Source organism: Rattus norvegicus, chromosome 12, assembly GCF_021556685.1.
Source record: "Rattus norvegicus strain SHRSP/BbbUtx chromosome 12, alternate assembly SHRSP_T2T, whole genome shotgun sequence".
Taxonomy (NCBI): Eukaryota; Metazoa; Chordata; class Mammalia; order Rodentia; family Muridae; genus Rattus; species Rattus norvegicus.
Window position 1 is genome coordinate 39812008 of NC_141545.1, and position 21129 is coordinate 39833136.

The window sequence follows — 21129 nt, forward strand, 5'->3', positions numbered from 1 at the left end:
AGAAGAGAATGCAACCTCGGAACTGGATTTTTTTAAGTTGTGAGCTCCCAGATGGGTGCTGGGGCCTGAGCTAGGTCTCCTGGAAGCCTTCAGTGTTCCCAACTGCTGGAGAGTCCTCTCTGGTCCCTGAAAGTGAACTATTTTTGCATTTTGTTTTCTTCATGTATATTGAAAAAAAAAAAACCAAAACCCAAAAACCAAACAAACAACAAAAAACCTACAAAATACACGAGGGGCCAGGCAGTGGTGGTGCAACCTCCACCACCACCCAAAATTCCACAACAAAAGCCCTACAAATTACACAAGAAACCAACATCAAAATATTTATTAACAAACCCTGTGAGATATTCAGGTCAGCCATGTCAATATTGAAGTTTTATTTATTCCTTGCAGGATAACAAAATACAGATTGCACAATTTGTACACTACAATAAATATGATTAATTAGCAGCAGACTCCGACCTTCCTCTTGGTTTCAAAAACTTGTTTGTTTGACTACGATCCAAGGAATGTCTAAGGGGGAAACAGAAGCGTAACTCATGAGCGAGCGTCAGCGCCACTGTCACCATCATCACAGCTACGTTGTGTGTGTGGGTGTGTGGTTTGAGTGCACGTGAGTATGTGTGTGATGTGAGTGTAAGTGCATGTGTGTTGTGAGTGTGGTGTGTGTGGTATGAGTGTGTCTCTGTGTGTGTGCATGTATGATGTGAGTGTGCGTGTGTGGTGTGTGTGTGGTGTGTGAATGTGTGATGTGAGTGTGCATGTGTAAGTGTGTGTGGGTGGTGTGTGATGTGAGTGTGCGTGTATGGTGTGTGGGTGGTGTGTGATGTGAGTGTGCATGTGTGCTGTGTGTGTGGTGTGTGAATGTGTGGTGTGTGAGTGTGTGTGAGTGTATGAGTGTGGTGAGAGCCTTGTGGACAGCTCTCCCCCCCCCCCCCATGGGTCTTGGGGATCAGGCTCCCATAATCAGGCCTGGCAGCAGCTGCTCTTCCCTGCTAAGCCATCTTCCCAGCCCCGCCTCAGTTTTGAAAACAGAGCATGAGGCTCAGCCACGGGGTTAAAATACACCTATAAAAGCACCTAGCGTGTGACAGGTACAACTAGAGAGAAACAAACTTTAAGGGTTGCAAAGTTGTCTGGATAGTCTCTTTGTTTTAAAGTTAAATCTGCTGTCATGATGTCAGCATGGGTGTCATCGATGTCCACCTGGTGGCACTGCTCAACAGTGACTGAAGTCAGTTTGCTGGCACCCCTGGGAGGGGGTGACAGTCAGAGCTGGCCTGGGTTAGAGGGCCTGGCTCGTGGAGGCTGTGCCTTGACAGGTGTTCCCGCCCCTGATGCTCCAGGACTAGAGACCAGCAGCTTGGTGACGTCATGCTCTGTCTTGCCACAGGCTGAGAATTCAGTAGCCATGGACTGCAATCGGAAGAGGTGCCAAAGCAAGGCTTGCTCCTTTGTGTCTGTCCAACAATGGCTAACCAACACAGTCACAGAGCACGGCTGACCAACACGAACACAGCGAGGTCTTTATGGACGGTAACTAAATACAGTGCACTGTGGTGTGCCAAGAGGCCCTGGGGATCCAGTCACAGCGGGGCCATTAGGCAGCAAATGACTCAGGCAGGTCACTTAGCCTATGGGCTTCAGTGACATCATGGTTGCTCTAATATCCCGGTACAACCCATGGCTCATGCTTTGGGGGTGCTGGTGTCAGCGGATCAAAAGGAGCACAGAAAACTATGTGCACATAGGAGTTGACAACGACACTGGCTATGGTGGCGCATGCCTTTAATCCCAGTACTCAGGAGGCAGAGGCAGGGGGATCTCTTAATAAGTAAGACCCTGTCTCGGACAAAAACACAAAACCAAAAAACAAAAGGTGATCGTGATCATAAATGATGTTTTTAACCGTGCACGTCACTGACAGCATGGTCATGCTTCTTGTGTCTTTTACCACACTGGGTGACGTATGGGTGACATATGAAGGCCATGCAGGTGTGTGCAAATGCACTGTGAGGCTGGCATAGCACAGTGCTCAGAAGGAAGCCCACAGTGCTCAGTGAGTGTGCAAACAGTCACACTCACTGCTGCCAAATGAAAGACCAGAGGAGAAACGGCAGGGCTGGCAAGGTGCTCAGCACGGAAAGGTGCTGGCCTGACAATCTAACCTGATCCCCAGAATCCACGGTGGAAGGACTGTCCTCTAAATGTGTGCTCTTGTGCGTGTGCCACACACAGAGACATACACACACACACACACACACACACACACACACACACACACACACACAGACATACACATACAGACACACAGAGACATACACATACAGACACACACACACACACAGAGACATACACATACAGACACACACACACACACACACACACACACACACACACACTTAACTTAAAAGTATGTAAATGGTCTCAGATCCGACCTGAAGCGGTCATCAGCTGGCTTACCTTCAGGATCTCAGAGGGAGCTGTGTCTGCTGGCACAGGCTTCCCACAATGCTTTGAATACTCAGTTATCAGAGATGATGCTTCATCCAAACTGTGGAACCAGAAAGAACAAGGCAGGCGTGAGGAGACCCTGCCAGAGATTCCTGGGGCGATGACCTCAGCAGTGTAGACCGATGTCAAAACATACAAGCTGTATTCTTCACGTAGATAAAGTCTATTATACGGATCAACTGCAACTAAAATTATCACTCACTCAGAAAGACAATGCACTCATGACTGGGTCTGAGGATGAACAGCTAGAGTCACGGTGTGTGGAGGGACAGGGCACCCTGGCATGACCAGCCGGAGGACAGAGCCATGGCACTGCCTCTGACTACACTTCCCTTCCTTGGCTCCGCTGAAGCAGCTTACTGCTTCTTCCCTTGTGGGCGTAGAAAGTCAGCTAACCGAGCTTAGCAAGAACCACGGCTTATGTAACACCAGCAACGTTCCAGGCAAGCACCTAAGGAGTCAGGTTGTAATTAGGGTTCAGAGCGGGACTACGAGACAGCTTCTTTAATGACCGGATGACAGACCCATGCCCCAAGGTTCCAAGCTGAGGAACCTGAACTCCAGGGAATGTAGGAATGCCACGGCTCAATAGGCAGCTTCGACCACACAGCTTAATAATGGCCGTCTCTCTCCAGAATGGAGACACATCCTAAGGAAACTCTACAGTAGACCGAGGCTCCTCCCATAGGAACTCACCTCAAGTCATTTGCTAAATAGTTTACCAACTCAGTGACGTTGTCGGTGTTGATCACGTGCCGTTTCAACAACTGAAAATACTTTGTCTTTGCCAAAATCCCAAATTCCTTCTTATTTACGACATGATTCAGAACCAGACTTCTAATCTAAGGAATGACAGTAATCGTTATATTAAAAATGTGTTTAATTCTAAGTCCTTGGCTGAAACACACATTTCTGACAGTCAGAAATTGAATTATTGGAGCTCTGGGATTAAGCCTCTGGGTGGGAGGGTGTGGCCTAGCACAGCACACAGAGAGAAACCTACTGTGTTATGTGCCTGGGTTTTATTTTTAATGAGGAAGAGGATCTAATTACCAGTACTTATGGGTACAATTCTCCAGTGGGCACAACAGCGAACAAGAGAGCGAAGCACCTGTCTCCTACACTCTCCTGTGATGCTGGGACGGAACCCGGGTTCTTGAGTACGTCAGGGGAGTGCTCTACCACTAAGACCCAAACCCGGCCAGCCACCTGACTGAAAAAACTAAGCCCTTAACTCAGAGTGAAAGAATACTGTTTGGGGGATAAGAATGACCTTCCGTGATCAGACGGAGCAGAGCTGAAGTGGAACTGTCCTGACCTGCTGTGAAAGCCCTGCTAACTGGCCAGCGTTCATATGCTCCTCCAATTGCTGTAAAATGATCTGAGCATCACATGAATTCAGGAAATTCTAGAAAAAAAAAAAAAACACATAAATCAAAAGCGTTATAGTGATTGCTGTGCTGTTAAGTCTGGGAGGCTTATAAAACTTCTGTAAGGTAATCTGGGAGCTGGGCATGAACCCACTTGGTAGAGTGTCTGCCCAAACCAAACCAACCCAACGCAAACCAAAAACCCTAAACACCCTCCTCCTCTTGCTCAATCTGATTACCAACCCCCTACCTAGGGACCTTCCCCGCAAGGCCCACAACAGCCTCTGTCTTACCACACACACACACACACACACACACACACACACACACACACTTTTCTTTTCGGTGAGAAAAGAAAGGCCTAACTATGCAGCCCTGGCTGGGCGGGAACCGAGACCCAGCAGCCTCTGCCTCCTGAGTGCTGTGATGAAAGAGGGCAAAGACAAGGCCGCAGCTGCGGAGGACAGCCCGCTAAAACACCGTTTTTCTCCATTCGCTGTGCTCTGTCAAGAAAGTCCGTTTCTCACAGAAAACAGAATAATGGCCAAACGCACTTTAAGACATCCCGCAGCTGCACTTCAGTCAACCTTGTTTCTTCCCACTCACCTGCCTCACCCGCACTGAGTATCCCTGCTTTATGGGTTTGGTGAAACGAAAATGCCCTCTTCTGAGGGACAAGCAGTATGTATTGGCAGCCATAGAGGAACAACCAACAAGGTACCTTGATCTGCTGATGTCTTTTTTCAGAGTGGGGCATGAGCGTCAGACAGGTCAGTGCAAAAGCAGGAAGCTCTAACTGGACATACTGCTTGGCGACGCCCATCATGTCGAGGTCATCTGAAACTGGACATCTTTGAGAGGGTGGAAGGATTAGTTAATGGCTTGGCAGATTTACTAGACTACATTAGCCTTTCTCCATTCCCACAGATGTTTCCCGTCCACTGCCAATTACTTTAAGTGCCTATGCGCTGGCACACAGCACATTCTTACTAATAAGGAAGGAGCCTTTGAGAGCATTCCACATTGGAAAAAAAAAGAATCTTCCTCTAGGACATAGACTGCTGTCTGCCGTGAGCGCTGTGTCTAGACATCTGCAGATGCATTAAGATAAATTTTTAGATGCTCAAGCGGGGCATGTTGGCACACACTTTTAATCCCACACACAGAGGCAAAGGCAGGGAGATTTCTGCGTTTGAGGACAGCCTGGTTTACAGATCAAGTTCTAGGTCAGCCAGGACTATACAGAGAAACCCTGTCTGGGGGCGGTGTGGGACAACCAAAACGAGCAAAATTCCTAGACGCCCAGGAGCCACTGACCACACTGTAGGACTTAGCAAGGAGAGGCGCCTTAAACTTACACTTACCTCAGGCGCCCCTGAGGAGATTTAGGAGAGAATGTTTCAGTACATGTGGAAAGTGGGCATTGCAAAAACAATAGGTGCATTTAATGAAAGTAAATATTAGCTTAGGTCCCTTAAGAAAAGACACCATAGTCGCCCCTCTCTTATTTGTGGGGATTCTATGCTGAGACTTCCTCCTGCACACCTGTAACTGTGGATTCTCCTCAAACCCATTTCCTTATGCACACGTTTGCTATAACAAACGGTTTATCCATGTGTGATATCAAAGGTTCACTCTATAAACGAGGCATGGTAAAATATTAGTGACAGTAACTAGAAGGCTTACTTGGGACACAAGGGCTGTGAGAGCCACCAAGTCACCAATGGGCGGCAGGTAGCACACACAATGTGCTGTGATGGGCAAAGATGGGAGGGCATGCGATTAACTCATGCTACTCAAGAATAGTATGTAGGGCTGGAGGGATGGCTCAGCGGTTAGAGCACTGGCTGCTCACAGCCATCTGTAATGGGATCCGATGCCCTCTTCTGGTGTGTCTGAAGACAGTGACAGTGTAATTAAATAAATAAATAAAATAAATGCAATCTAAAAGAGAAAATGTTACACAGTCTGAGACTTCACAACTGTTTCTGGGGCTAGGAATGAGGCTCGGTTGGTCCAGCGCTTGCCTAGAATGCACAAAGCAGTACACAGAACTGGGCGTGACAGCACAAGCCTGTGATACCAGCATCCGAGAGCTGGAGACAGAAGAATTAAAGGTAAAGAATTAAAAGAATTAAAGCGCATAGATTCTGAGGCCTGCTTGTGCTACGTGAGACCTTTTCTTAAAACAAAATAAAAGAGTTTCTGAAGCTGTGTGTGAACATCTATAATCCCAGCTCTCCAGAGGTAGAGGCAGGAGGATCAAGAGTCTCAGCACATGGCAGGTTCAAGGCCAGCCAGGGCTATATGAGACCCTGTGTCAAAACAAAACAGAGAACAACATGAAAAATGGTGGTGGACAGGACATGACTGGCGCCTTGGAAGTAACCATGGATACACGGCCATTGTGTTCTAAGGTGCCCACAGGAAGGTAACGTCAAAGCGACAAGTCTCACTTTCTTGGTAAGAGAGCACAAGTCTACTCACTCAAGGATGGCGACGAGACTCTCACAACAGTCTGCTAACTGACTGGGCCTTAAAGGACAGGAAGCTGAAGAGAAAAGGTAACAAACCCATGAGCACGCAAACATCAGAATGCTATTGTCAGCCATGCATGGCGGCTCAGCCTATAATCCCAGCCCTTGGGAGGCTGAAGCTGTTTAAAGCTAGCCTGGGCTATCGTGCAAAACCCCGCCTCAACACAAAACAACCCCAACCTGCTATTGTGGGTGTTCAGAGGCTCCAGGCTTACCTGAGAGCAGAGGGATCTGGATTACACGCTGCCAAGCTTTGCTGAAGTAGGGAACCTGTGGAAATATGGCCCCTGAGGAGTCCTCGTCTAGGATACTAGAAACTCTATATCCCAGTCACAGAACTGGATGCTAGGACTAAAATCACACGCCTGTATTGAGCATGATTCCTACATGAGGCTGTATGACAACTATTGATACAGCAATACAGGGTTAGGTGTTAAGAGTAACCTAGAGTTGACTTAAAATGCACTGGTGAGCTGGCTCGGTGGGTAACGGTGCCTGTGGTCAAGCGAGCTGAGCTGAGCTGAGCTGAGTTTGAACCTAGGGACCTGTATGGTAGAAGGTGAGAACTGCCTCCCATAAGTTGTCCGAATGCTAGTCTCTCAATGTGGCGCGTGCGCGCGCGCGCGCACACACACACACACACTAATATAAACATGTAATAAAAACGAAATCAATTGATATGTGGCACTTGAGCAGAATGCCTTCTCGTATATGGGACTGGAGCAAAAATTATGGGGCCTGCAGGGTGCTGGGCTCCTAGTGTAGCCCTATGGGAACCAAGGGTCTATTATTATTACAGGTGACAGAAGAAATGAAGAACAAAAGTGCCACAGGTAGTGTTAGGTTACAGGAGCGGAGGCAGACGTGGGAGCTCGCTATGCGAGCCATTTGATGTGGAATGTCTAAAACAAATAAAGTCATGCAAAGATGAGGAGTCGCTGGGGCTAGAAGGGAAGATGGCTGCCAGACATGGGGACCTTTTTCTTCTTCTGGCAGTTCTGGGGACTGGCCTCACATATGCTACCCTTGGTCCCGGCCCAGCTCCGAGGTTTCTTTCTGAAGTGAGGAACAGTCCAATATTAGCTAATGGTGATGGCATTCAAGTTCCTAAACACAGTAAAGGCCACGTAATGATACACCTTTGACAAGGATGACTGTTTCCTTAGTGAACAATGGTAGATCTGTGTGTCCTGAGAGTGGACAATTACCCAGGCCGTCCTGTCACCTTTAGAACTAGAGCAGTAACTCAGTGGTTAAGAGTTCTGGTGGCTTAAACACAAACAAGAGCTCAGTGCCCCGTACCCACGTCAGGCGGCTCACACAGGGGAGCTAATCTAGTGCCCTTTTCTGGCCTTCTTGGGCACAGCACGCATGTGCACACACCCAGACTCACATACACATAATTGAAGAAAAATGGCACTTTAAAACATTTTGTTTTAAAAACGTAAAACACACTTTTAAAAAAGATTTATTGATTATGAGTACACTGTAGCTGTCTTCAGACACACCAGAAGAGGGCATCAGATCTCTTTACAGATGGTTGTGAGCCACCATGTGGTTGCTGGGATTTGAACTCACGACCTCTGGAAGAGCAGTCAGTGCTCTTAACCGCTGAGCCATTTCTCTAGCCCCGCATAGAATGTATTATGTGTACACACGTACGTGTACACACACACACACACACACACACACACACACACACACACACACCAATGTTTGTATAATAGGAAAGCATCTCTAGGAGAAGTAAAGGAGAATCTTTGTTTTAGTTAAAATATTCTTATCCTGTTCTAGTAAACTAAGAATAAATTACCCACTTCTTTTTAAAAACATGCGTGTGTACGTGTGCTAGGGAGTCCCAGGACAACCTGTGGGTGTTCTTTCTCTCCTTCTACCAAGTGGACCCAGGCTTTGAACTTAAACTGTGAGGCCTGGTAGCAAGCACCTTTCCCATGGAGTCACCTCAGTGTCCCCTAAATAATCTACTTCTGTACGCTGATTATGAGGTGTGCGGCTCTTGAGACTGAACAAGATAAGAGACAGACCCCAACTTTCAAGATCTGTAAGGTCTGTGAGGGGGCAGTCCAACCAACATGCAAACAGAATAAATGACACCGTGACAAAGGCTGGAGTAGTGCCAAGTGACTCATACAGTCGGGGACCTCAGAAAGCAGAGCCTACAGAACAGCAGCTGAGGACGCTGGAACGCCATCCTACGCCAGTTCACTCTTTACTAGGAAGAAGCTGATGGCTCAGCGCAGGACACCAGGAACTACCTAGCACAGAGATTACACTTAAAGGGTAAGCACAAACCTGCCATAAGGAATGGACGCTAGAAATGCAGGACAGGACTTTCCTTAGGTAAGGGATCTGTAAAAGAAAGAAAATCCCAAAATTAAAGACCACCAAAGTACTACATTTCAATCTGCCAACAGAAAATAATAGTTTTTTAAAAACCATTTTAAGATATGGCCTCACCCACGGCTCAGGCACCTTAACTTCTTGGGCCATCCCAGCGGTGGTGGGACAGCAGGGACAGCCACTTCTAACAATTGTGATTTTTTTTTTTCTCCTCTTTTTTGAGACAGAGTCTCATGTAGTACAGGATGGCTTCGAGCTAGATATGCAAATGAACATCACCTCAAATCTTGAATTCTCTTGCCTCTACCACTTGACTGCTGGGATTTCAGACTCAGGACCCCGTGTTCGGTTTTTGTGATGGTGGGTATGGAAGCCAGGGCCTCACGCTGCTGGTCAAGCAGCCACCTCAAGGTCATTCTGAGTTTGACTCTCTAACAGTCCTCAAGTATGGCAATCCCAAGGACAGATGTTTGCACCAATACACGTACACCAATAGCTGGTGTTAGCTTAGTAACGTTAGGATGTTGTGCGTCAGGAAGACCCAAGTCTTACCATGTTGAAGCCCAGAAGCTTCTGCAGGAGCCCATTCCAAAGCTGCAGGTCATAGATTTTGTATTCTAAGCAAAGCTCTGCCACCAACCGTACTGCCTAAAAGCCAAAACACCAAACAGAAAACAGTAAAACCACATCGCTTTGAGACGTCAGTCAGTCCAACCAGCCTTTTGAAAAGGCAGGGTACCTTCATAAAACACAATAACCTATAAATGTCTAATGCCCTGTCTCCAGCTCCTAATTAAATAATAATAATAATAATAATAATAATAATAATAATAATAATAATAATCATCATAAAAGCCTAGCCTGCCTGCTGGCCTCAAACCTGCCCCAGCACCGACGCATCCGTGACTAGTCAGTCTCCCAAAGGCGAAGGCATGAGAGAATGGCCCCTCCCCCTAGGGCGGGCCCTGGAAAGAGGTATGAAAGTGCTTTCCTGCTTGCCAGCATGAGTAGCCTATGTACTCTAAGAATGGACGGACCTTCCATATTGCCTTACTATTCCATTTTGTGGGCTGTGAACCTACGGAAAGGTCTAAGGCACTGGACCTACTGGGGGTCAAGGGTGTCTGGGCACCCGCAGGGTGGTGGATGACTGAGTGACTACGTAAAGACAGGAGCACCACGGTCGGTGACTCTACATACCATAGGTTCGTGGCTGTGGTTCTTCCACAAGCCCTTAATCATGCCTTCTTTGGGACTGTTGCAGAATAATTCATATGTGATGGGAATATTCAATGTCTCGAATGATGCCAGGAAAGTTATACATTTCAGATAGGATCTGGAAAGCAGAGGGGTCTGTAAGGATCATTCTTGTGGCTCACATTTAAATCTAGAACAGAAACTACTTCGAGGTCCAGAGAGCGGCCTTGCTGCTTCACGTCCATTTAAGCTTCAGTTATCCTCACGGCATGCAGCTTAGATACAAATCAATTTGAACAAGAAAACAGCCAGCTTCTAAATGTCGCCAAGATGCTCTCATAGGCCTGATTCACCTTTGCTTAAATACCAACCAACAATCAAGATGCCGGGCCTGAGTTTATATAGCAACCAAGAGGTATTCACGTAATTCACTCAGGCCTCAAAGCTATGGTTCAGATACAGGCAGATAAAATCTGTCTGCTTCCTTCTAAAGCCATAGACCAAGTCCTACTTACTTCATTTCTTCGGTGGGCTTTTTGAAGAGAGATTCTATGGTTTCCTTGTCAGCCAAGTAGAGGAGGCACTGAAGAGCTCGTGCTCTGTGGGCAAACGTTAGCTGCCGTATGCCCAGTGTCTGTAAAAACAAGAGGCTCGGAGGGCCAAGCTGCACACCTGTCGCCTCAGTCAGGCAGCTGACTTCGACGTAGGTAATAAAACATCCCTCCCCTTGGTTATTTTTCCACTTGAGCTCAGTCATCTCTGTCTGTTCTTAACCAGCATGGAGCAGAGCAGCTCAATGCCACCCCTGGAAGGAACTCCTGAGACCCCTTTGCTCTTTGCCTTTTACACGATGCTGATTTCTGCACTGCTGGTGCTAACGCGGTGGTAGGTGAGGCTGGGCAGAATCAAGGCAGTGACCCCCAGCTGCTCTCAGCCACAGCCAGCAGTGGAAACCAAAGAGGGCTTCCCCTTGAAATGCTTTTGATCAAACACTAATGTTTAATTTTTTTCTAATTCCTCAACTCCTGTATATATCACGTGAAGGAACTCACCTCTGAACACATCATCGTTAATTGTTGATGCATTCATTGGTGTTCTTGACAAAATGGACTGTTCACTTATAGAGTAAATCAGGAAGAGAGCAGCTCCCTGTGGAGCCTGCGCTAATCGACCATTGATGTAACATCGGCTGTACTTAATGACTAAAGGACAGACTGCAATCAAGAACCGTGCTGACCTTACATCCAGTGTCTCAGATTTCCCTCTCATCCTTCTCAGGACCACGTACCCCGTGGTTCCTCACCCTCTACTGCAGCTGCTCCACAGGATAGTTAGCTGGGTGCAATAGCTCACAGTTGCTATCTTAGTACTAAGGAGGCTGAGGCAGGAGGATTGCTAATCTAGGTTACACAGTCTAAGCCAGACTGGGCCTCAAAAACAAACAAACAAACAAACAAACACCCTTCTCAATACCAAACAACCAACAGATTGCTATAGGAAAATTCCCTTAGTAAAAAAGTAAAAAAAAGTTAAAAAAAAAAAAAAAAAGGGGTTGGGGATTTAGCTCAGTGGTAGAGCACTTGCCTAGGAAGCGCAAGGCCCTGGGTCCGGTCCCCAGCTCCGGGGGGGGGGGGGGGGGGGGGAGAAAATTCCCAAAGACTCAAAAAGAGTTTGTGTGTCCCCTCCTGGAGACTGCAGTTTCCCACAGGTAGAGAGGCTAGTGGGTGATTAGGGCCAGCGCGGGGTCATACGGGGCCATGGAGGCAGGTAGAGCTTCTTCCCAGGACTAGTTTGTTTAGTTGCTTGGTATCAGGAATGCTGACCGATCAGGGAGTTAATCACGGACAAGCGCGCCTTTGAGAGCGACCACAGGTGCATCAGGTAGCCTGCTGGGCAGACGCTGAGACTGAGCGCTAACTGGAGCACAGTTCGTGGAGAGATCCCCGCTTATCGGATAACATAACCCACAAGTGTGTTAGGGAGCGTTATCTGAATTGTTTATGAAGCCAAGTGTGAGAAACACGCCGGGGGGAAAATGTCAAACAGAGATGGCGGTAGGTTCTGACTGCGTCTCTAGAGCTTACACTTGTGGCTGAAGTGGCGAATACGAACAGCATCCTGGAGCTATAATCGATCGGGCGAGCCTGGAGGAGATACACGACTCTGAGGGAAAAAAAAGAAAGACATTTTTAAAACTTAGAGATGGATCCCCAATACAATGGAGCTGTGACTCCACCCAGAGTAAACAACATCCTAGGTGTCAGCCAGGAAGACGTGGGCCAATGGCGTTTATGCTTTGCCTGACTGTGTGTCTGTGTACAATGTGTGTGCCTGCCCATGTGTCTGTGTACCATGTGTGTGCCTGACTGTGTGTCTGTGTACAATGTGTGTGCCTGCCCATGTGTCTGTGTACCATGTGTGTGCCTGCCTGTGTGTCTGTGTACAATGTGTGTGCCCGCCCGTGTGTCTGTGTAGCATGTGTGTGCCTGCCCGTGTGTCTGTTTACCATGTGTGTGCCTGCCCATGTGTCTGTGTACCATGTGTGTGCCTGCCTGTGTGTCTGTGTACAATGTGTGTGCCTGCCTGTGTGTCTGTGTACCATGTGTGTGCCTGCCCATGTGTCTGTGTACCATGTGTGTGCCTGCCGTCTGCAGAGACCAGAAGAGGACCAGAGACGCCCTGGAACTGGAGTCACACATGGTTGTGAGTTGCCGTCACAGCTAACGAGGAGAATGGTCAGAACACAGGCTGCCTTTCACAGCTCTCCTCTGTACCACAGCCACTCAGCCTTCCGGTATTATCGATGAAACTGACACAAGCCACAGTTTACAGCAGTGAGTGTCACACATGGGAAAACCTGTTTTCACAGGACCTAGGAGGACCTAGTAAGTGACACCTCTTAGATTCTAGCCCTGGGGCTGGCCGGCCACTCCTAGGAAGGCCCAGAGGGATTAGTAAACAAGCTGGGGGAGGGAACCTTTCTCAGTCTTTGGAGATTTCTTCTGTCACTGTTTGAACTGCCTGAAGGCTTTCCCCATCATTGGTTCAGCTCAGTTGGCAGGCGCTGTATATGAGCTGGAAAGGCGCACCTACCCTTAAAAGTCTGAGCAAGAAACCTGCCTCAGTGGTTGGTGCACGCCTTTAGTCCCAGCGCCCAGGAGGCACAGGCAGGCGGATCTCTGTCCCAGGACAGCCAGGCCTACAAAGAGAAACCCTGTCTGGGGGTTGGGAGGGAAGCCTGGCTTGGTGCTGCATGGCTGTCACCTAAGCCCTGTGGAGGCTGAGGCTGAGATTCCCAAGTTTAAGATCAGTCTAACTTCCTATGTTGGAACAGGGTTTTACAAACCTGTTGAAACAACCAGGCTGATCTTTGATTGACAGTTGCTAGGAAGTAGCTAGGGAGTATCTAGGGCATGGGCCAAAGACAAGCCGTGGGGCCCTTCCTGGTACTTGGGTGCAGCTTGGGTACTGCTGCAGGTCAAGTTTCAGGCTTTTCTTTTAAGATGGAGGCCAGTCCCAAGATAGAGTAGATTTGGCCTCTCACGTACACAGTTAGATCCTGACTAAAAAAGCAAGTAACAACTTCCCCTCTCAGACATCCACCGTTTCCAAACAACGGCACGAGGTGGGGTCCAGAACGAAGGCGGGCAGAGAGCACGAAGGTGGCCAGCTCTGCTCAAAACTGGGAACAATCAGTTTCTTGTTCTGGGCTTCACAAGTCTGTCTTCACTATTTGATTTTCAGGGGAGAGGAAGCCACAGGGCCTCCCAGGCCTCTTGGCTCCTTTGGTCTAGGCCAGGGGTGGTAAGGAGCCGGCGGCTTGCCAGCACACCCGCTGCCCATGCTGGAGTCAAGTATTGGTAATGGGTTACCACATTCCTTGATTCAGGCTAGATACAGACTTCTCAAGAGAAGGAGCAAGAACACTGAGACTCCGCACATTTAAAGGCCTACTCTGTAGGCCTGGGTCTCAGACAAAGGATACAGTGTCGTCTTCTACCTGAGCCCTGCCAGTTTCTAGAATTCCAGAGTACACGGTGCCTAGGGGCAATGGTTCTGGCTGACAGAAGAGCTTCCCTTAGCCTGGCACACTCTGCTGTGGAAGTCTGAGAACACTCATAGGGGTTCAAATCCAGTGTTGGCGATGGACTCCCTCCCCAACCCCCTGAGCCCAGCACTGACTCTTCTGAGACACTGAGATTCCCTACTGGGTGTCAGGGCCAGCACAAAAGGAAAGCGTACCTATGTAGCACTTCATCCTCTTCAAGCTCAAAGAACTCCGATGCTTTCTTTGAAAACAGAGAAGAATAAAAGTTAAAAGTTGAAGGTTGTGACCATGCAAACTGTCACCTTAGTGTAGTATAACAGACAAGAAAACCCAAATTAGAAAACTATTTTATGTGGATGCCATACTGTGATTAATTACTTGATGATACTTTCTCTTAGAGGAAGGGTCCACTCTCACTCACTCACACATAAGTTCTGAGTACCTCTTATGTTACAAGCACAATTCTAAGCATGGCCTAAGTAAATAAAACAAGCATTTGGATGCTCGAGGAGCTTACGCTTGTTGGATAAATTTTAAAAGGAATGGAGCCTGGCACGGTGGCACACACCTTTAATCCCAGTGCTCAGGAGTGAGGCAGGTGAATCTCTGAGAGTAAAGAAAGCCTGGTCTACAGACCAGACTCCCCCCGCCCCCCAAAATCCAGAGATTTATGTGGTTTTGGATTTTGTTTTTGAGACAGAGTCTTACTACGTAGCCTAGGCTAGCTCAGGCCATGCCTTAGCCTCCCAGGAGCCCAGGGTCTCGGCATGCCAGCCAAGTGTTCTGTCACTGAGCTACTGCAGTTTAAGTGAGTCGTTGTAAAGTTCATATGTACTCATCGGGACTCGGAGAGCACTGTGCCAGGTTTGATGCGAGGCATAGTTCTTAGGAGCCAGATCCTTTCGGCTGACACTCTGAGCTTAGGTGAAGCTTGGGACACAGAAATGCTGGTGTTAGGTACATGCTCACATTCTGTTCCCACTGAAGCAGTCCCTGCTCCTGGTAGAATGGGAGTAGTGCTGGATCTCAGGCAGGGAGAGTTTGCATAGTAGAATGGACCCCTGGGGTCAGGCCCCAGCACAGCACAGAGCAGGTGAGGTGGCACACCTCTAACCCTGCCTTGGGAGGATAAGTTCTAGGTCATCCTCAGCTACATGGTGAGCAAGAGTCTGGCCTGGGGCACTCAAAATCTAACTTCAAAACAGCAGCAGCACACTGTGGTGTGAAATGAAAAATTAACATAAAATAAAAGCTCCTAACTAAAATCCAACAGAGCTGCGGAGTGACTCACAGGTGAAGGCACTTGTTGCCAAGCCTGAAGACCTGAGGCCATTCCCCAGGACCTACCCAGTAGGAGAGCCGATTCCCTCAGGCAATGTGGATGTAATTGAAAAACAAGTTAAAATAAAAGCCAAGGGCCGGGGATATAATTTAGTGCACAGGCTTAGCATTCAATGAATAGTTTATTCAGCACAAAAATCTATCAATCAGAACAATAAAACGAAAACAACTGCAGCCAACCTCAGCCAACCTCAGCTACTTGGGAGGCTGCAGCAGAATTCCTATCGACTGGAATTGAAACCAGTTTGGTTAACATATTCGCACCCTAAATCGAACAAACTCACTAAATATAAATACTTAATTTCATAGTGGTTATACCACTTTTTTACAGATACATCTCAAGAATGTTATCTTCCTACGTAAGAACAGACTTATAGCCTTTCTTATTAAGTCCTACCTGAAAATTCAGAGAAACTGAAAAATCTGGATTGAGATTGCTAACTCCTTCCACAACTGTGAGATTCGCTATTTCTAAAAACATCGAATTATGTGCTACCTGCTGTGTTCAGCTGAGAAAAGCACATCACCTACACAGCACCTATACATCACCCAAACATCACCTACACGGCACCTATACATACCCACATGGCACCTATACATCACCCATACATCACCCACACAGCACCTATATATCACCTACATGCACCTATACATCACCTAAATATCACCTACACAGCACCTATACATCACCTATATAGCACCTATACATCACCCAAACATCACCTACATAGCACCGATACATCATGTATATATCACCTACACAGCACCTATTAATGTGCTACCGGGACTAAAACGTTAAAAAAATCATCAGTAGTTAAGTTAACATGTAGGGGTGGTAGATAAGATAAAGGATGAATTTGTAGAGAACTTTATGCTGTATTCTCAAAATATTTCCCCTAGTTAACTACAAAAGAACTGTATATATTAGAAAAAGGGACAACTTAGCCAAGATGTGTATCTAAATTAATATAATCTGAAAAGATAGGAGAATTGACTCTACAGAGTTGTCTCTTGACCTCTGTACACACACACACACACACACACACACACACACACACACACATGGCCCAAGTAAATTAATACCAGTTATAAAGGCCAAACAGATATCTTATTCTTCCAAATCTCGGTGAGTGCAAGGCCAGCCTGGTCTAGAGTGAGTTCTAGGACAGCCAACCATACACAGAGAAACCCTTTCCAAACAAACAAACAAAACAAGCCCGTTGTACGGGCTATAGATTGGAGCACTGTACAACATTTAATTCTCTAATGTTTGTACTTTTAAGACAGGGTCTTTAGTAGGTAGACAAGGCTGGCCTTAAACTTGCAATGACCTAGGGCTGGAGAGATGGCTCAGCGGTTACGAGCACTGACTGCTCTTCCAGAGGTCCTGAGTTCAAATCCCAGCAACCACATGGTGGCTCACAACCATCTGTAATGGGGTCTGATGCCCTCTTCTGGTGTGTCTGAAGACAGCTACAGTGTACTCATAAATAAGATAAATAAATCTTAAAAGAACAAGCCAAACTTGCAATGATCTTCCCGCCTCTACCTCACAATTGTTGAGATTTTTCTGATTTTTAAAATTAAAATGGTAGCAGTTAAACAAATTCCCACTCTTAGGAAATATGTACTTAAATGTTAATGGGTCAAGAATATGGCATCTGGGGTTGGTGATTTAGCTCAGTCGGTAGAGCGCTTGCCTAGCACGCGCAAGGCCCTGGGTTTGGTCCCCAGCTCCGAAAAAAAAAAAAAGAAAAAAAAAAAAAGAAAAAAAAAAAAAAGAATATGGCATGTGTAATGTATTCTCCAATGGAGGGAAATGAGTAGAAAGTTAGAGATGAAGTAAATATGGAGAGATATTATTAAAAACTAACGAGTCTGGGTAAAAGGTGTACAGGAATTCTGCACTATTCTTAAACTTTACTGTCTCGTTTTAAATGATCTCAAAACAAAAAGGTAATCACATAAATCCACGTAAAAAGTCTTCTTTTATGAGGATGTGACTGAGGTCAGGGGCTGAAGGGTAGAACAGCTACAGAGTAACAGAGAGGAGACAAACTGCCTCATTAAAAGTCACAGGCAACGGGGTGATCTTAGAGTCTGAGTCAGGTGTGGCGGTGCAGGCCCATGATGTCAGCACGCAACAGGACGAGGTACCAGAATAACTGTGCAAGGGCAGGCTGAGGGACACCGAGAGATGCTGTCCCGGAGGGAGGGAGGGAGGGAGGGAGAGAGGGAGGGAGGGAGGAAGGGAGGGAGGGAGGGAGGGAGGAGGGAGGGAGGGAGGAAGGGAGAGAGGGAGGAGGAAGGGAGAGAGGGAGGAGGAAGGGAGAGAGGGAGGGAGGGAGGGAGGGAGGTCTGTGCCCCTTTTTGAAGGTTGTATGGTGTAGAACACAGACTCAGCCCCTATCTAAACACAAACCTGAGCTGTGAGCACACACTCACTCACTCACTCGCTCACTCATTCACTCACTCACTCACTCACTCACTCACTTGCTCGCTCACCCACTCACGCACTCACTCACTCGCTCGCTCACTCGCTCACCTTTGCAGGGATGTATCGTGCACTCACTCACTCACCTCACCGGGCGCCGTTGAGGGACACAACCATTTCTCCAACAGCATGTCCCATATTTTTTCCAAGTTAATCTCATTGACTTCGGCTATCTCTTTAGCTGCTGCGTGAATATCTAAGATAAAGAAGACACAGTGATACGAAAGTGGAACTCAAGCTTTTGGCTGAAGGCAACTGGGAATCAAGACAGCAACTTTGCTGAACCAAAAACTGCCGTCTCCTCCTCACCGGGATAATCTTTGCCAGATGTGGTACAAAGTCTTTCGCTTATGCTGGGATGCTCATAGAGGCTCACGATGAGGTGCGCTGGCTTCCCTACCACTCTTAAATATTCCTGATCATTCAGCTTGTGGGCTATGAGCACGGCCTCCGTTCCCGAGAGCCGAAACTGGAGGTACAGCTTCTTCTGCAAGGCCTTGACCTTTTCGCATGTCTCGTCCTTTAAAAGCGTTCGAAACAGAAAGGAAGACGATTGTAAGATTCTCCAGGGAGACAGACTCCACCTTTAGCGACCACAGGCCCTCCCTGATTTATTTACACCTTTAAACACCCATCACATGCAGCAGTGGGCTCTCTTCTCCTTTCTGGGTGCTGGGCTGAGGGCGATCACAGTTTCAGTGAAGCAGGACGGGGCACCTCAGGTCAGGCTCACCTGAGGTGGGATGTTTTGTAGCCATCTCTCAGCTAAATACAGGCAGAATTTCAAACTAGTCATCTTGAAGGGGCCTGAAAGGACAAAAGTTCGTGAGGAGATATGAATCCTCTGAGACAATACACGTTACCAAAGCAGCAAGAACTTTAAAACTATAAGACACTCAGTAGAAATAAAAGTTAAGGTCAATGGGACAGAAGGATACAACGTGAAATTTTAAGGCCGCAGAGATCCTTCCTCAGCTTCCAGTCCAGACTAGATTCTTATCTCTGGGTATATGGGGACAGAGCATAACACCATCCATATTGCCCTTTTAGGTATCTTTTCAATGAGTTACGGGTGGGCCTGAGCAACCTTGTTGCTCCCAGGGTAAGCTTGGGCAGCTCCTGACAAGCTCTTCAAACCCTGACTTAGACTGGTAGCTCCTGGCTGGCACCTAGCAGATGGGCACTGGAAGTGAAAACCAGCACACAGGGCACAACAGTGGCCTAGCAAGTACAAGACCCTGGAGAGATCCCAAGATTGATCTGCAAAAAGGGGATAAAACCCACACCAAAGCTATCTGCGAGTACCCCACATCCCGAGAGAGAGAAGTCTGCCCACCTTCTGGGATCTCCTGGGTGAGACTGATGGCAATGGCGACGGCCCACTCGGGGTTGACGATGGACAGGAGGTATGACTCCAGGGTCTGCACGAGCTTATCCACTTCCTTGCTCATCACGGAGGACCTGGCTTGTGCTGACTTCAGGAGCTTTGGCTTCAGGTTTTTTTCAAAAACGTGTTTGGCGGTAGACACATAGAGAGTATCTAGGGAGAACTTCCGAAAAGAGGAGAGAGACGTGAGGCAGGAAGTGTCGTAAGACCCCACCCAGGCGGAGGCCCGCTGGAGACAGAGCCCTCTCGGGATGCTTCACCCGTTACCTTCATTAGCTTAGAGATTAAGAGCAGGGTTGGAAGTGACTCTTCGCTGAGCTCCGAGGCTGGAAGGGGAAGGACACGGTGAGTGAGAAAAAAAAATTAGCTGGCCACCTAGTAAAATTCATAAGTTAATGAACATACAGAGAATTTTCCAGAAGTTCTGTGCTGTGCCAAATAATATTAGGTGAAAGGGCAGTCTAGTCTGGGCGGCTGGTGGCAGCGTTATCAAGTGCTCCAGCATGTACTGGTACTCGAGGTCCACTGGTGGGGACATTCTTCTGTATGACTTCAAGTGTCTCAGAAGATTCAGAGCCTGCGTGGAAATGAGCAAGAGACCTGTAAGGGCCACTGTGTCTGTAACATCGGTGCCGTGCATTTCCCATTCCTCACGGTCTTTGCCAGGGTCAGTGACACTTGCCACCAGGCCTGGTGCCAACCTGAGTTCAATCACAGGGAACCACATGGTGGATGGAGAAAATTAATCCTGGCCTCCACGTGTTCGTGGTGGCATGTGTGTGTGCCTGAACACACACACACACACACACACACACACACACACACCACACACACACACACACACACACACACACACACACATACACACACAGTCAAAACAAAGTCCACGTCTAGCTTTCCTTGTATTGCCGTCTCCTAAAGCACAACACACGAACACTGGACACATCACATCAGGAGAAATCAAGGGCACCGTCTCATTCATAGGACAGGACTTGGGCAGTTCCACACAAATTCTTCAGACAGTTTAGGACAGAACTCAAAACCACTTAAATCAGAAAAATTCCATTGTTAATTATTCATCTTAGTCTGAGTTGGGATTTTACCATTTCTCAGACTGACCCTAAAATCCTCTACTGCACAATAGACAGAAAGCGGCCAGCCAGGTGTGGGAGCAAATGCTGTGGTCCCAGTACTGGGAAGGTAGAAAGGGAAGATCAAGAAGTTAAGGTTGGAGGGGTTGGGGATTTAGCTCAGTGGTTAGAGCGCTTGCCTAGGAAGCGCAAGGCCCTGGGTTCGGTCCCCAGCTCCGGAAAAAAATAAATAAATAAATAAATAATAAAAAAATAAAATAAGCAAAACAAAACAAAAAACAGCAAAACAAAATTTAAAAAAAAAAAAAAAAAAAAAAAAGAAGTTAAGGTTGGGGCTGGAGAGATGGCTCAGCGGTTAAGAGCACTGACTGCTCTTCCAGAGGTCCTGAGTTCAATTCCCAGCAACCACATGGTGGCTCACAACCATCTGTAATGAGATCCGATGCCCTCTTCTGATGTGTCTGAAGACAGCTACAGTGTACTCATACACATAAAATAAAGAATAAATTCTTAAAAGAAGAAGAAGGTCTTGGCTACACAATGAGTGTGAAAATAGACAGGGCTGAATAAGATTCTGTCTCCAAAAAGCAAAGCCTGTGACCTTTAACCCCGGCACTCGAGGCAGGCGGGTCTCTGAGTTTGAGGCCAGCCTGGTCTACAGAGTGAGTTGGAGGACAGCCAGAGCTACACAAAGAAACCCCATCCCAAAAAAGAAAATAACAATAATGAAGACAGGAAGAAAGAGTGATGGCTCAGCAGGTAAAGGTGCTTGCTGTCCAACTCTGACAG

The 21129-nt window shown here is 47.4% G+C and overlaps 1 protein-coding gene across 3 annotated transcripts in view; it reads right to left on the minus strand.

Moving 5' to 3' along the window:
- Positions 1-310: 310 nt before the first annotated feature.
- Positions 311-21129, minus strand: part of Kntc1 (kinetochore associated 1) — a 70509-nt gene continuing 49690 nt past the window's right edge. For all 3 annotated transcript variants that reach the window (NM_001107140.2, NM_001437346.1, XM_087578429.1), the window contains 19 exon segments: positions 311-513; positions 2464-2554; positions 3211-3356; positions 3833-3922; positions 4606-4735; positions 6372-6435; positions 6637-6691; positions 8735-8791; positions 9335-9430; positions 9983-10118; positions 10495-10613; positions 12064-12142; positions 14222-14268; positions 17949-18058; positions 18172-18382; positions 18596-18669; positions 19199-19412; positions 19517-19575; positions 19655-19826. In NM_001107140.2, the coding sequence (NP_001100610.1) occupies positions 496-513; positions 2464-2554; positions 3211-3356; positions 3833-3922; positions 4606-4735; positions 6372-6435; positions 6637-6691; positions 8735-8791; positions 9335-9430; positions 9983-10118; positions 10495-10613; positions 12064-12142; positions 14222-14268; positions 17949-18058; positions 18172-18382; positions 18596-18669; positions 19199-19412; positions 19517-19575; positions 19655-19826 (1968 nt within the window). In that variant the 3' untranslated portion in view covers positions 311-495.